Genomic DNA, 15546 nt, shown 5'->3' on the forward strand with positions numbered 1-15546 from the left:
CTCTATAGGCTCTATCAAGCTTAAAGCGTCATGGCAGAGCATTTAAGTCAACTAGTCTGTGCAACCCCTAGTAACAGGTCCACTGTAAAAGGGGGCCAAAAAATCCAATAGACTTGATATTCTAGTCTCTTGCGTGTGCTTTTTTTTTACCAGGGCCAGTAAGTAACCACCTAGCAACCATTCTAAACACCCTAGCAAGCACCCAGAGCACCCTATGACGTACAAACAACCACTCAGAACACCTTAGGGTGCTTTCACACAAGTACTTTTGCTGCGCTCCCGGGCTCGATTGACGTCAGAGTTTGATTTGTTTGCCGTACTCGGGTGCGCACCCACGAACCGTACACAAGTCACATAAAAAGGATGGTCTGGAGTACGGTTATGTAGCTGGTTCTGAAGATGCAGTAGTCCAGCGCGGCAGCTACACATTGTCATGTTGTAAACAAGACAACATCAGTATTGCAAACCCCTCCATGTTGCAGTTGTTGTTTTTGGCGTATGTCTACGAATGCAACGCCATTGCCATAGAATCCAACTCAGAAATTCCAGAAAACACAAAGAGCGGCATGGACACACAAATCGGATCTGAACAGTTGCAATACACAATTTCGACAGTCAAGAATTTTAAATCAGATTCCAATCGGATATACAAGTGATCGGATTTGGACTGACAGTGTTAACATAGCCTTAGAAACACCCTAGCTTAATGGCAGTGAGTTTGCACATACAAGCTCCACTCACAAATGTACAAATCTAGTTATAACTACTACACCCCACCCCAACACATCTTTTGGCACCTTTTAGACTTTAATTAATTTTTTTTGTCCATTTGTGTCCCTTTTGGTGCTGTATTGGGACGTCTTGTGGTTTTGTTAGGTTTTGCTATTCTTCTGGAGGCATATTCACAGTTTATGTATTGCAGCTGTTCAGGATAATGTATCCTTCCTGTGCTGTAACCCTGTTTCCTGATGCTGGCTCAGTGAGATGGACATGTTGAACTGATATCTTGGCTGACTCTCCTCCCCCCCCCCCGTCCAGGTCGCAGACAGTCACGCAGGCAGCTCAGAAACGAAAAGGATAAACCACTTCCACCCCTGTTGGCCAGAGTGGGTGGCAACATTGAGGTATCGCTTATTTGTTTTTGTCTAGTTTTTCTTTATTTGCTTGTTTGTTTTGGCCCAACTATTGCAAATTGCCATATAAAGACATCCTTGAGCTTAGTGTAAAATCAACATAAGCCCATTGGTCACAGTTTAATGTGGATAATAGTGTATTTTCCCAGTGTTTGCTTATCTATCTGGCCAGTATACACAGCGTCTCTGGATGTGTGCCTCTCATAATTAAATTGACTGACACACAGCTGGAGATAACTGGGCTAAATTTTTTCCAGTTTTGAGAATTGCCCAGTAATGTTTCATGATTGCAATAAATTCATGTCTGTTTTTCATTTAAGGTCTGATTAGATTAAAACAATTTCCATAAATGTTGAATCTGCTGTCTTCTGCTTGATCGTGTGTCTGTGTGTGTTGGTCAGGTATTGGGCTTTAACACGCGTCAGAGAAAAGCCTTCCTGAATGCCGTCATGCGATGGGGGATGCCCGCTCAGGACGCCTTCACCTGCCAATGGCTCGTGCGAGACCTCCGCGGCAAGAGCGAGAAAGAGTTCAAGTAGGACTTTCTTTTCCAGTAGATGTGTTTGGAATATGTAATTATCAAGCGTAGCGTCAGTTCTGGCAGGTCACGTTAGTCAAGCTCGCATCAGCTGACTCTCAACTGATCCACATCTACCTATAGGAATACAACGCCTATCACCGTATACATATATAAGCTCCTTCAGTATTATCAGCAGCTATCGCGTTCTCAGGAGCTAATTACCCTTCTCCATCCCCAGCTCCTCCTCTCGCCCAGTCAGGATTTGGCATTCGGATTCCCCCTGAATCAGACTAAAATTCTCTAATTATGTTGTACATTAAAATGAATTAATGATATCTGCAATACATTCATGTTGGTTCTGTTCTGTTTACCCTAAGGGGTTTATTGCTGCTCTCCCTGCTGTTATCCATGCTAGTCTGCGTGGATGCGCCCAGAACAGAACCATACCGTCAATCCAAACTATATGCTAATTGTCAATCGTATTTGACGATAGTGGTCCTGACAGAACGACGTGTAAACTTCAGACTTGGGTTCTGCTAAGGAAACGTCTTTTTTTCTTCTTTGTTTCTCTGGCAGGGCGTACGTATCTCTCTTCATGAGGCACCTCTGTGAGCCGGTGGCTGACGGATCGGAGACGTTCGCTGACGGCGTCCCGCGTGAGGGGCTCTGCAGGCAGCCGGTTCTCACGCGTATAGGGGTCATGTCTCTGGTTAAGAAAAAGGTCAGTGTGGGTCTGCTGCATTTCAGTGCTAATGAGCTGTGGATGGATCGGGATGGTTGACTAGATGATTAAAATATATGATATAATTATGTACTAGTGTTGGGCGATACTCCTCATGGTTAGAGATCGCCGATACGCAATATTTTTGTGGGGCTTTGTTACTTTGGCATATTCGCTCATTTATTTGATCATTAATTTGCTTGTTTATTTAATCATTTAATTATTTATTTAATTTTGTTATTACTGGAAATAGTGCGTGTGAAATGTGAATTGTTGTCCATGTCCATCATTTTGAGAGCAAATATGGAGTTGGTGATAAAGAAACATCGCAATATTGGAAATATTTCAGTTTTGAACTAGGGGTGTAAATCGGACAGTTCATCACGATACGATACGATATTTACCGATACCTCAAAAAAATTCTGCGATACAATTACGATTCAATTCAGGGCAATATCGATCGATTAATCGATATTTAGATATTATGTGCCAAGTTTACACAACCAGTTAAGTTTTTTATTAACTCACAAATGCAACCAAAATATATAACATGAACGTTTAATTAAACTCTTTGAAAATTGCACACCCTCTCCCAATTGGGACATTTACAACAGAAGAGTTCATTTGCAAAAACAGATAACTATGTTCTTGTTCATTTTCATAAATCATGTTTTTTATTTATTTTTATTGTCCATTCCAAGTAATATCAATCAAACTGCAGCTTGGTTGTTTTAATTAAGTAATAATAATTAAAAAATACAGGTAACTTACAAAATTCAAGTTAATTGAGAGTATGTTTTTTACTCTGTATCTCTATATGGCTCTGCAACAAAGGATGCCTGTCGGTTTCTGCTGTAAAACATGGACTTGCGATGCCGTGACAGTTGACAATATCGGCTTTTGTGACAAAACGTGTTTAGGGTTCAGTCAATCATGTCAGGGGTCTATTTCAGATGAGGAGATTAACGTTATAAAGATACACCGGCAGACAGCATTGGTGAGTAAACGGAAATCCGTAAACGGACGTTATGTGAGGATGTGGATATTGTCAAACAAAGGTACCTCATATCGATATTTTACGTGGGGCATCGATGCATCGTAGCGTTAGACGTTAGATCGATGTATCGGTCCATATCAATGTATTGTTACACCCCTCTTTTGAACCATGAAGGTGAGCCAGATTATATCACACCAGCAATGTGCAAGCTTTATGCGAGAGTTATGCCGTTGAAGAAGTCTCAAACCCCAGTCAATTATTCACTACACAAAGTGAAAGTAAAAACTGACCGAGCTTTTCGGCATCTGACGCTGCATTAACCATGCATATTCTCTCAGAGACGACGAGAGATGAATCTACTTCAGCATATGTGGCCCTTTTTTATATCCATTTCTCAATTTCTCCATTAAAAAACCTTCAAAATAATGTATTGTTGGAATCTGACAAAAAACGAATGAGCTACACCTGTCGTCAAGAAGGGAGCAGAAAAAACCGAAGCAATTTTTCATGGATTATTAAAACAAAGGAAATATTTAGGAAGGTAAACCTCTCCGGAAATAAACAAATAGCCTAAAGATACTTTTAATTTAAGTTTAATTGCTATTTTGAGCATTGGGAGGGCTTATAACTGTAAATTAAATGAGGGCTTAATAAACACATTTTTGTGAAAACCTCAAATGCAACCAAAATTGATATATTTCACTTGTTTTGCCTGTAGCTCGAAATTAGCCGTTGCGGATCTCATTTTGCCAGCACGGGTTTCATATGCTGATAACAGTATATTACTGTCTTAATTTATCTTCTTAATATTTCTCTTGTGGCCCATACATAGTGAAAAAATAAAAAGATAAGTATTTTGTGTTAAACCAGCTGTTTTTGAAAGTTGGTGTTTGAAATAAAGCTGACCTTAATTTTCATAGATTATTGCAGTGTTCGGACCTATTAAATATTGTTATTATATAAATCATAATAGACTTAAATGTTTTTTAAGTTTTTTGAGTTCTTTAAGTTTTTTAATGAGTAAGCTAATCTATCTAATCCTATTATCCTTGCGTCTGGTATGCGCTAGGAAATTATGGTTGGGAAAAGGACTTGTAATATTCATTTAATAATAATAATAATAGTAATAGATATTACAACCCTATTATGTACGCTTCCTTGAACGGTGTAAGCAAGTTTTTTTTAAAGAAACGAATGTTTTTATTCAGCAAAAGTGCATTAAGTCAGAGAATGTCTAATAGGAAGAGAATTGGCTCTCTCTGCTTACTTCCGGTTTCTGGACTGGCTGCAGTAACACGTCTCTGTCCATGCGGGGGCGCTCGCAGGCGAGTGCAGAATGAATGGAGGTCTATGGCGAAATACCCATCAAAATCCACTTTTCTCAGGATATAATTTTTTGTCTAGTAATTTGAATGTTGTATTCGAAAGGAGATGCAAAGAAATTACACATTGCTGGGTGTTAGATTTTTTAGAGTCACTTATTTGCTTTAAAAAGTCTTTTAAAATGTCAATGACGTCATACACATCATACGACCAGAGATACTGCTTTACGGCAATCCTTCAGTCACTCTGGTGCTTTCGCGCTCTGCACTTTCTTTTCTCTCGAGGCATCGACAACACAGCTGACACAGGTAAATACACGTGCTAGAAGAGTTTTTTTTTTTAATTGTTTCTGTTCCCGCTTCGGATGCCACGATACCATCAAGCGGTATCTCTGGTCGTAATCAGTCCTTCACTGGCCAATCAGCGTTCATTAGCAGAATGCTAGCGTGTTATGGGCATCAACAACTCTACCTGTAAGAAATCGAAAGGACATAAGTACTCGTTCATTCAACTTTCGACCTATAACCCATGTTGAACTTGCAAAACCTACAATAAAATCTGAGATTTCTCAACGGCAATCGGGTGAAAGAGACACATTTAGCCGCCTAGCCCCATAGACTCCCATTCAGTCTGCACTCGCCCGCGATCACCTCCAGTGGAATTCTAATGGAACTGCAACCAAGATCGATACAATGGAAGTGCCAAGGCTCTCCGTAGACGGGCTCTGATTAAGTTGATCAAAAGTGACAGTAAAGAGTTTTACATTGTTAGAAAAAATAAATGCTAAAATAAACATATAAAAATAAAAGCTAAATTTCAAATGAAACTTTTTATTAAAAAAATCCTTTATTAAAAAAATGTATCAAGGTTTCCACAAAAATAATAAGCAGCACAACTGTTTTCATCATTGATAGACTGCACTATTGGCTGCTGAAAATACAGCTTTTCCATTACAGGAATAGATTACTTTTTAAAATATATTAGTAAGATTGTAATAATATTTATAGTATTACTGTTCTGATTGTATTTTGATTAGATAAAAGCAGACTTGGTGAGCATTAGAGACTTATGTCAAAAACATAAAAATATCTTAACGACCCCAAACTTTTGACCGGTAATATATTGTCTTGATACTGATATTTTAATGGTGCTTGATAAAACCGTCTTGGATGAGCTTAAATCCTCGCTGCTACAGCCATACACTTTCAGACAGACATCACTGATCATGTCTCACTGCGTCATGTCTCATGCTGTTTTTTAAGTGTTTCCTTAAAATCATACGTTTTCATATTTTCTTACCTAGCAGTTTTTGGAAGCAAAACTGTCTTATTTAAAATGTATATCTAAGCCAGCCTAATTAAATGTACAGGTCTTCTAGTTGAGACTAATTAGTCTACTAGTTGTATATGTAGTTTTGCACATTCCTTGAATTAGCTTTTAATAACCTTTTATAACTCACAACAATGAATTAAAAGCATAAAATAAAAAGGTAAGCTTTAGTTCCTATTTCATAGATAGATTGATGCTCGTTTTTGCTCTTGTTGAATGACGTAAAAGGGCAGGTTTCTATTTTTGTGTGTAGGTGCAAGAGTTTGAGCACATTAACGGTAAATGGAGCATGCCTGAACTGAAGCCAGAGATTACTGTGGACTCCAAGAAATCTTCAAGAGCCTCTTCTCCTGCCATTAAGACAGACACTCCCACACCTGAACTGAGCTGTAATAACACACCGTGCACCTCCAAACCAGGTACAAACTCACCTGAAACCCTCACACGCAGCCCAAAGAGAGAATCTCACACACACAGAGACTTTACCTGCCGTGACCTGTTCCCACAGCCACTCCCTCTCCACCCGACAAGATAGAAAAGAGCGCGAAAGAGGTGGAGAAAGATGAGAGCGAGTCCCAGACCGAACCAGAAAAAGAGAGAGAGAAGGAAAAAGTAAAAGAAGGAAAGGAGGGGGATAGTGTGGAAAGCACAGAACATGGAGAGGTAAGTGTGTGTGCATGTGTGTGTGTGTGTGTGTGTGTGGTTCAAGTAAACCCTACAATATGGGGACAAAATGTCCCCACAAAGATGGCAATATCTGAAATCCTTGTCCTTGTTCGGGACCTTTTTTGGTCTACATTACAAAAACAGCTTATAAATCACACTAAGTGATGTTTTTTGAAAATGTAAAAATGCAGAAAGCTTTCTGTGATGGGCAGTGTTGGGAAAGTTCACTTTCTACATGAACTATTTCAGTTCAGTTCACAAATTTCAAAATGAACTAGTTCAGTTCATAGTTCATACTTGAACTAAGTTCACAGTTCCAACAATATACTAGTTCATAGTTCTTTTCTTTCCATATGTTGCTACGAGCTATTTTTTTTTTTTTTTTTTTTACAATATTTCCACTGCCCATATAGAACCACAGTCAGCAATTATTAAAAACGTGCTGCTTGAATGGTCTTTTTTAATGAGGAATTATTAAAAGAAAAACAGGACAGTAGTCCTTAAGGTGCAAATGTTTTTCAATTTTAATAATTTTCCATTTCAGTACATACTAAAAAGGAATACTGGAATCCTGGAAAAATATACCAGGCAGGTTCAACAAGTGCGGATTTTCTTTTCCTTTCAAAGTTTGCACAGAAATGTAAGATTTTTCCCAATCCTCACCGACCTTGTCATTAAACTCGTTTAAATGATCATACGACGCCTCCTTGCTGCTTTGTCGTCTACATGCTGCTTTTTGTTTCGATTCCGCATGCGGCGGCGCGACACTGGTGGCTGGTGTTGTCAGATTGGGTGTTTTTTCCGCTACATATTAAGGCCGGTTTACGGTGTGTTTTAGGCGGGTTTTCGCCTGGAAGGCTCTATAGAAATCTGGCACCCTATTGAACGAAGTTAAACTGAGAGAGCGTGCCGTTCACAGACACCAGAATGAACGAGTTCACAGTAACGTTCGTCAGGCAGTATTATGGTACGTTCAGTTCACGTTCGCCCAAAATATACTATCGTTCAATGAACGCGTTCAGGCACAACAGTGGTGATGGGTAGGTTTAGGGGTTGAATATACAGTTTGTACAGTATAAAAATCATTATGTCTATGGAAGTCCCCATAAAACATGGAAACCCAATGTGTGTGTGTGTGTGTGTGTGTGTGTGTTGGCTACATTTAGAGGACTAAATGCAAAATCTGAAATCACCTACATTGTGGAGACCATCCAACAATCCACAAGGAAAACTGCTTAATAAGCATACTAAATAATGACTTTCTGAAAATGCATAAATGTTTGTGTGATGGTTAGGTTTACATTTAAGGGTTATTAAATGTCATCTCAGAATAAAAACAATAGAAGAATATAAAATCTCCAGCATGATAAACAAATGTGTGTGTCGGTGTGTAGCAGGGATTATTTTATTGCACAGGTTTAGCAAAACACGAATACATGAACCTGTCAGTATTTTATTTATTTATTTATTTGTTTATTTGACAGGGACATTGCACAACAAATGTGTTGCACAGACCAGAGATAGCTACAAGCTAATTTTCGTCTGTAGTCCCTGGGCAGAGGCAAAGTGACAGCAGGTTATTACAGTGGACAATGAGCATTCCCACTGATGAGTCCATTCACAATACAAAATACAGATAAAACACCTACAAAAGGATCATCTCAACAAACATGCAATTGCAATACCTTTACAACTATTTACAGTTCCCTTTTAAATTTACCTTCTTACATTTTTAACAATACCCCAATTAACCAGTTTTGTGCTAATGATCACAAATCTGACCGTCTTTCAACCACTTCTTTAGGTTAAGTTTAAACTGTTGCAAGGTATAAATCTAGTGTTTCAGAAAGTGTGTGAGAGAGCATGCGTGTATGTTTGCTTTGGTGTTTTGGTTTGGTTTGCTTTTGGTTCTTCAGGCAAGCTGCTTTTAGTGGTGGCTTTAATGATCTGTTAAGAATTATATAATGTAATAATGTTTTTAAATGTTAAAGTTACTGTAAAGTGAAACCTATGATTTAGAGTGTGGCACACACTACTGTTCAAAAGTTTGGGGTCGGTAAGATCATTTTATTGTTTGCTCATGTTCACCAGAGCTGAATCTGTCACATGATCCTTCAGAAATCATTCTAATATGCTGATTTGCTGCTCAAGAAACATGCACTATTATTAATTTTGAAAACAGCTGTGCTGCTTAATATTTTTGCGAAATACAGTTTTAATTTGGTAACATTGTAAAGGTTTTTCCTGTATCTTTTTGATCAGGTTAATGCATCCTTGCTGAATAAAAATAATTATTTCATTCAAACAAAATCTGACTCCATAGTTTTTAATGGTAGTATATTGAAGTAAAAATTAACAAGTACAACCTGTGCAAAATTAAACATTTCACACCCTAAGTAAAGATAATTGACCTTGATCAGACTATATAACAGCTGCTTTTGTTTGTACTTAAGAGGCTTAGTTCACCCAAATATGATTTTGCCTTCTGTCTTCATTTACTCACTCTCATGTGGAACATAGAAGATGTTTTGAGAAACGTGTCATTGTTGTTGTTTTTTGTCAGTGGACACCAAAATTGTTCGGCTACCAACATTCTTCAAAATATCTTCTTTTATGTTCTGCAGAAGAAAAAGTCAAACAGATTTGGAACAACATAAGGGCGGATAAGTGATGACAGATCCACAGATCCTGATGGAAATCTAAAGTCCCAAATCTCTAACAATCTTTTGCAAAGGGAGTGTTTTAACCACATGGTTATTAACCACTTTTGGTTATTTTCAGCTCAATTTGAACAAATCTAATGTAAAACAGCTCTGTTCCAGGATGGATCCCTGAAGAAGCAGGAAGCAAACAGTCCCAAATCCTGCATTAGTGACCGTCCTTAGCGGAACATCTGCTATAATGTAATGAAATAAACATCTGTTTTAATATAATTAAATATTTATGAATTATTTGTTGCTTGGTACGAAATGATTTTGTCAGGATGCAGCTTTTGAATGGCTGTAAATGGCTTTTCCGGGGTGCCTAAAGAAGCTGGAAGTACCGCTGCGAGTGTTTGTTTGTAGACTGTAACTTCATGTAAAGACATGCGAAAGTCAAATAAAGAGAGTGTTTCTGTCTCTTCTTCCAGACTTCCACCACTGTGGAAGAGGGTGAGAAAGATCCCGCAACCAGTGAAAAAGCTCAGACATCTGAAAGTCCAACCAGAGCATCCGATGACTCAAAAACGAAAGAAAACCCTGACATTTCTCAGTCTTCTCCGAAAGAAAAGAGTGAGAAAGAAAAACAAGACGAGGAGAGCACTGAAAAAGACGCCTCCCCAGAGAAAACGTCTGATTCCCCGTCCATTAAAGATGAGAGCAGAGGTACCTGTGGCAGAAACTGCTGAAATCGGATTGGCTGTAATGCATTTGAGGGCTGATTGTTGTCTGTCATTACAGAGGCTCTGAAAGGGGACAAGGGAGAGAAAAGAGAGAAGACTGGAGAAGAGAAAGAGAAGAGTGAAGTGACGTCTCCTCCTACAGAAACGACAGAAAAGAAAGAGAAGTTGGATCAATCTTCTGATGTCAAAAAAGGTGAATGTTACAATGCTACTCTTTCTTTCTTAGCATTTTGTATGTTTCATAGTGGCATAGAGAAGAATAAAAACCACCTGATCAAAGGCGTTTGTACAGTCTGTCACAAAAACTGAGTAAGTGCATCCAATTGACCGTTTGCAAAGAGTTACAGATGCTATGTCCGACAAGCCATGCCCCACCATGTTCTCACACAGTGAAAAATACATCGTGGAGCAGAGAGGACACTGACAACATGCTGATAGACAGGACAGACCAGGTTACTTTTGATATGAAACAAAGTCTCACCTTTCAAATTTGGTCATTTTTTAAAGAAATGTAAACAATAAATACCGTTTTGTGGCTCTTTAATGTGTCTGACAGATCGCTGTGGCGCCTCAGTTAAAGCTGCTCGTTAGGGTGACCACCCGTCCCGCGTACCGCGTGCGCGCACAGCGTTTGAAGTAGGGTGACCACCCGTCCCGCGTAGCGCGTGCGCGCACAGCGTTTGAAGCCCAATTCATGCGTCCCGCAAATTGAGACCGTGTCACGCATAATCCATGCTTGCTCAAAAAAAAAGTTGGTCGCTCTATATCCTCGAGCCCCAGGCAGCCAAACGAACATTACTTGACAGTTCAGCACGCTATTGTTGCCACACCCACCCCTCAGTTGAACTGCTGACTGTTGTCAACTTTTTCGTTGTTGTCATGACAGCGCACGCACGCGCATATCAGACACACTGGGAAGGAACTTTTAGATGCGCGCTTTCCAATTCGAAAAATGGAGAAAGAGACTGTCTGAGAGGCACCGCCATCATCAATTAAAAAGAGAAGGTGTGGGTTCAAGAAAGACTGGGAAAATGAATATTTGTGGCTGAAAGGTGTTGAGGGGGATACCGAGAGGGCTTTTTGTGACCTTTGCAAAACGTCCTTCTCAATCGGACATGGAGGGGAATACGATGTCAATCGTATATTTTTTTTGAAAATACTTTTTTTTCTAACTGTTCCTGTGGTGTTGAACAACTACAATTCCTGTTAATCCTATAATTTTATATTATAATTTATTTAAAGTGAATAAATTGTAATGAAAAATAAATTAAATTAAATAGTAGCCTAAATCGTAAGTGGAAGTGCATCTGTCAATTCATTGAATGTTCAAAATATTATGAATCTTTATTTAGAAAAAAATACACATTGGTTGGCCTATTCATGAGCATACATCAGCAATTATACATGTTTAGGGGAATAGGGCATTATTAATATACCATGATGTAAGGTGGTATGTGCTAGAAATGGGTAAACCACTATCCACAGTGAGTCTGCCCATGGGGTGGGGGCACCGCCGCGCCAGGCAGTGTCCCACATTGTCCCTCAGAAACATACCCCTTGTCCCCCCTTGGGCTTATTAGCAGGTGGTCACCCCACTGCTCGTGAACTTCTATTCCTTCTAGTTAATTTATAGCATCAAATAAACATGAATGAACATAAGAAGGAATGTTGTTTTAACCGCGGAAAGACATCAGTACACACAGTTTTTCAAGTTCAAACCCTCCAACGTTAATCTACTAACTCTCCTGACTGCTTTGTGGGACAAAAATGGCGGATGGCGGATTATGATTGGTCAGATCGCCTGTCAATCAGACTCCCTGTGAAGGGTCAATTACTAAATTAAACATGATGTAAACCTGTTTTTTCCTTTTTTCCATCGGGACACAGAGGAGGTGAAGGGTGAAAGGGATGCTGGGAAGGATGGCAGAGGGCAGAGGGAGGAAGTGCCCAAAGGTAACGGCAAGCCCACAGAGCGCCCACGGTTCATGTTCAACATCGCAGATGGAGGATTCACAGGTAAACTCAACCATTGGGTTGTTTAAAGCTGCTGTGTGGCATTTTGTCTGTGTTGAAATACTTTCAATCTGCCATCTCAGTGTGTAGGCTACTTTATTTAAACTTTAGTGTCAATTACCTGAGCTATTAAATAATGTGAGTGAATAATCAAATTAAGACAATGCTGATATGACTGAGTACTTGCACAGCCCCGCCATTCAGAAAAAATAAATAAATAAATAAATAAATAAATATATATATATATATATATATATATATATAAATGTATGTAGATTATATGTTAAAGGTACATTAAGTAACTTTTGGCCCTCTAGCAGGACCAAAAACAAAACAAAACTGTGTGCATTTTGCAGATGAACATTGTTTTGGTTTTGCTTTGGCTCTGTGTGACTGTGTGGATGAATATGGTTCTTTAACTCAATAACTAAAAAGAGAGAGAGAGAGATATTATCCTGCTGCTCATAAAGCATTCAGTGCTAGACTTGAGAGATATACAGTAACCCGTTTAGATGGAAAGGATCTCAAGCTGACTAGCTGAAGATGTTACTCTAGCTTTACCCATTAATACACACGGTACTTCCTTGAAAATAAATTCCAGCACAGTGCTTCAACAACTATGATGAAATGCCCCTTCAATATCAATAATGCTTTACAGTGAACTCTGTTAGAGAGCTACATATGGCAATTTATCTGTTCAATAAAATACCTTACTCACCTGTTGAGTGATAAAAACATCATCTCCGTGTCGCTTTTACAACATTTCAAATCCCTCAGTTCTCGCCATCTCCGAAAAGCCAAGTCAATGTTGATTCTTGTTTTATTACGAACTCTGTCTCGTTCTCTTTTTGCCAGCAGAATCTCCTCTGTTCGGCGTTTGTTTAAACGGGTTTATTCCCTGGAGTTTGGAGATTTAGCTTCTCCATGTCAACCTTTCTCTCTCGTTGTGAAACTAGCCTCTGTCACTCCCACACCAGACACACGTCAAAGTAGCCGGAGCAAGTTTTCTCTATTTACGGATATGACGAGACACGCATGGGCGAGTGACGCATGTACACAATATCCCCTAAAAACCATCCCGACAGGTCTAAAATATAAACACTTGTAATAGGCTTACCATAGTGAATCAGGGTAAGACAAAAAAAAAACGTTTTGGAAGAAGTATTGATGATTTATTGACTTTATTGACCTATTATTTAAATTTAGTTAATTTTGAACAACAAAAGTTACATAGTATACCTTTCACTTTATGTTGTAAACTTGTATGCTTAAGAAAGCATATTTTTCAAATATATTTAGTTTAAACCTTCAAATGCCAAAATATATTATAAAATGTACTTCAAGTTGCAAGACAATATTTACGACAAAATATTTCAATTTTTTTTGGACAATATAAATATATACATTGAAAATATATTTGCTAATATATTTTTTGAACGTTGTTTATATAAGTAAGCTTAGCAAAATACATTAATATAATATCAATATATTTTATCATCTATGTTAGCTATATAAATGAAATTTTTGCTGTATGGGCAAGACCACTCTATTATGAGCTGTGATGTCAATGGCAAAATAAACATTTCATGCTTTTAAGAGCCTTCCAACAAAATCCATTATATAAAAACATTTTGCTTGAAAAACAATAGTCAGATTACACAGCTAATTTTGAAAAGCCATCAATGGAGAAAGATGCTGTGTGTCTTCTGATGGTGTAATTATGGCATCTTCCAGTAGGGGCCAACAGGACCGTGTTTAGAAACAACATTTGTTCATTTTTGTTTGGTGTCGCTAATAGCACAGTAATGACACCCTGCAGCTTACGGATGCATTTTTGATATTCATATTTATTTGATATACATATGGCTGGTTTAATAGCTCTATTCTGACTCCTACATCTTGACCTTTATCCATGTTTATCCTTCGTACATCCCGCTAGTAAATTTTTTGCCACGTGTTGACAAGCACAGTAACATGTGCCAGGTCATTGTGTCGACATGATGTAAAGCTGCTCACTCATGTAAAGTGAAGCTTGTGCTGTTATGATAAAGCGCAATGGAACAGTGTGTTGTTGAGTAACATGACAGTGTGGTTACATTGTGAAGGAGCAGTTCAGCCTCTCTGAGCTTCCGCTGAGCGGTTTTACCAGGAACAGCAAGCAGTGATTTCATCTGTCAGTGGTTTACGAAGACTTCCCTTAGATTATTTTCCATCGTTCACCATTGATTATTTCCTAAAATGACTTGTGTTGAAATGCGAAAACCTATGATTTCATGCATTCTGCTTAAATTCATGGTCAATCAGCATGTAAATGTACACTTGTGTGTTTATATTTTGTGTGCAGATACTGTATAAGTGCATGCATCAGTATTTCTCTGCGAGACTAATACTCTGAATAATTGTTGTGTGGTGAGGGTGGATACTGTAATGGGACCATTGGGAATATAAAGGGAAAGTTCTGGAGTAGGTGCGCCATTTCCCATTACAAAATCAGAGACATTTTTTAAAGATAAGTGTAATAACCAACACACTGAACTGTCTAATATGATTCATCACCTGACTAAGATCATCAGGGGGAGGGTCACTTGAAAAACATTGAATTTGGGTTTGTTTTTTACCATTTCAAACTCCCAGAGATTCATAAAATGCCATAAAATTATCGGCTTATCAGCATCAGCCATAATTTTTTTATGACCGCCCTGTTCATGATCAAATACCAGTTAGATACTCAATTCCAACACCTGTCATCTCAACAACCCTTAGTTAGCAAGCTACGCTAGTTGTCATTCTCTGGTCTATTATTTCTTTGATTTTTCCCAGCCGCAGTCGCTATAAATAGTTTCAGTTCCCAGAAGCCAATCACTTTGCATAGTTTAATTTACAACTTTAAAAGAGAACAACTAAACATCAAGGGGTTTATACTTACTGTAGCTATAAACATTTCACCAGCGTCGATAAAACATTTCAAGCAAACATTAAGCATACAGCACTCTGGACAAATCATTTCGTTTATAGCTAGATAAACACGATTTATATGCATGCTAGCCATGTTGTTGGAGGATTGTTGCCTTTTGTTTATTTACGCGTCATCGGGTATAAGCGGATAGTAAATGATATCTGGCCGTGTTGTGTTTTTCTCTTTTGCACAGAGCTTCACACTCTTTGGCAGAACGAGGAGCGGGCGGCCATTTCATCAGGCAAGATCAATGAGATCTGGCACCGGCGACACGACTTCTGGCTGCTGGCAGGCATCGTGTGGTATCCTTGGAGATAGGCTGCTGTCACCGTAGAAACAATCCAGTGCCATTAATGTATATTTATACTGCGTTTGCTAAATGAAACGTTTGTTTAGAGCTCAAAGCCAAGAAGAACAAGGCAATAAAATGAGATGGAAAAAATCGAGTTCCTGCAAATACATTCATATTGCTTTAGCGAACACTATGAAAATAAAGTTCTTTACAC

General features: G+C 38.6%; 1 protein-coding gene across 4 annotated transcripts in view; it reads left to right on the forward strand.

Annotated features, from left to right (window-relative positions):
- chd3 (chromodomain helicase DNA binding protein 3) overlaps positions 1-15546 on the forward strand; it is a 64259-nt gene that overhangs the window by 31293 nt on the left and 17420 nt on the right. For all 4 annotated transcript variants that reach the window (XM_084107823.1, XM_084107821.1, XM_084107824.1 and 1 more), the window contains exons 27-35: positions 1039-1124; positions 1535-1668; positions 2230-2374; positions 6277-6442; positions 6532-6686; positions 9820-10054; positions 10130-10264; positions 11959-12087; positions 15234-15342. In XM_084107823.1, coding sequence (XP_083963949.1) covers positions 1039-1124; positions 1535-1668; positions 2230-2374; positions 6277-6442; positions 6532-6686; positions 9820-10054; positions 10130-10264; positions 11959-12087; positions 15234-15342 — 1294 coding nt within the window. The remainder of the gene's footprint in view (positions 1-1038; positions 1125-1534; positions 1669-2229; positions 2375-6276; positions 6443-6531; positions 6687-9819; positions 10055-10129; positions 10265-11958; positions 12088-15233; positions 15343-15546) is intronic.

Source organism: Abramis brama, assembly GCF_963993115.1.
Source record: "Abramis brama genome assembly, chromosome: 3".
Lineage (NCBI taxonomy): Eukaryota > Metazoa > Chordata > Actinopteri > Cypriniformes > Leuciscidae > Abramis > Abramis brama.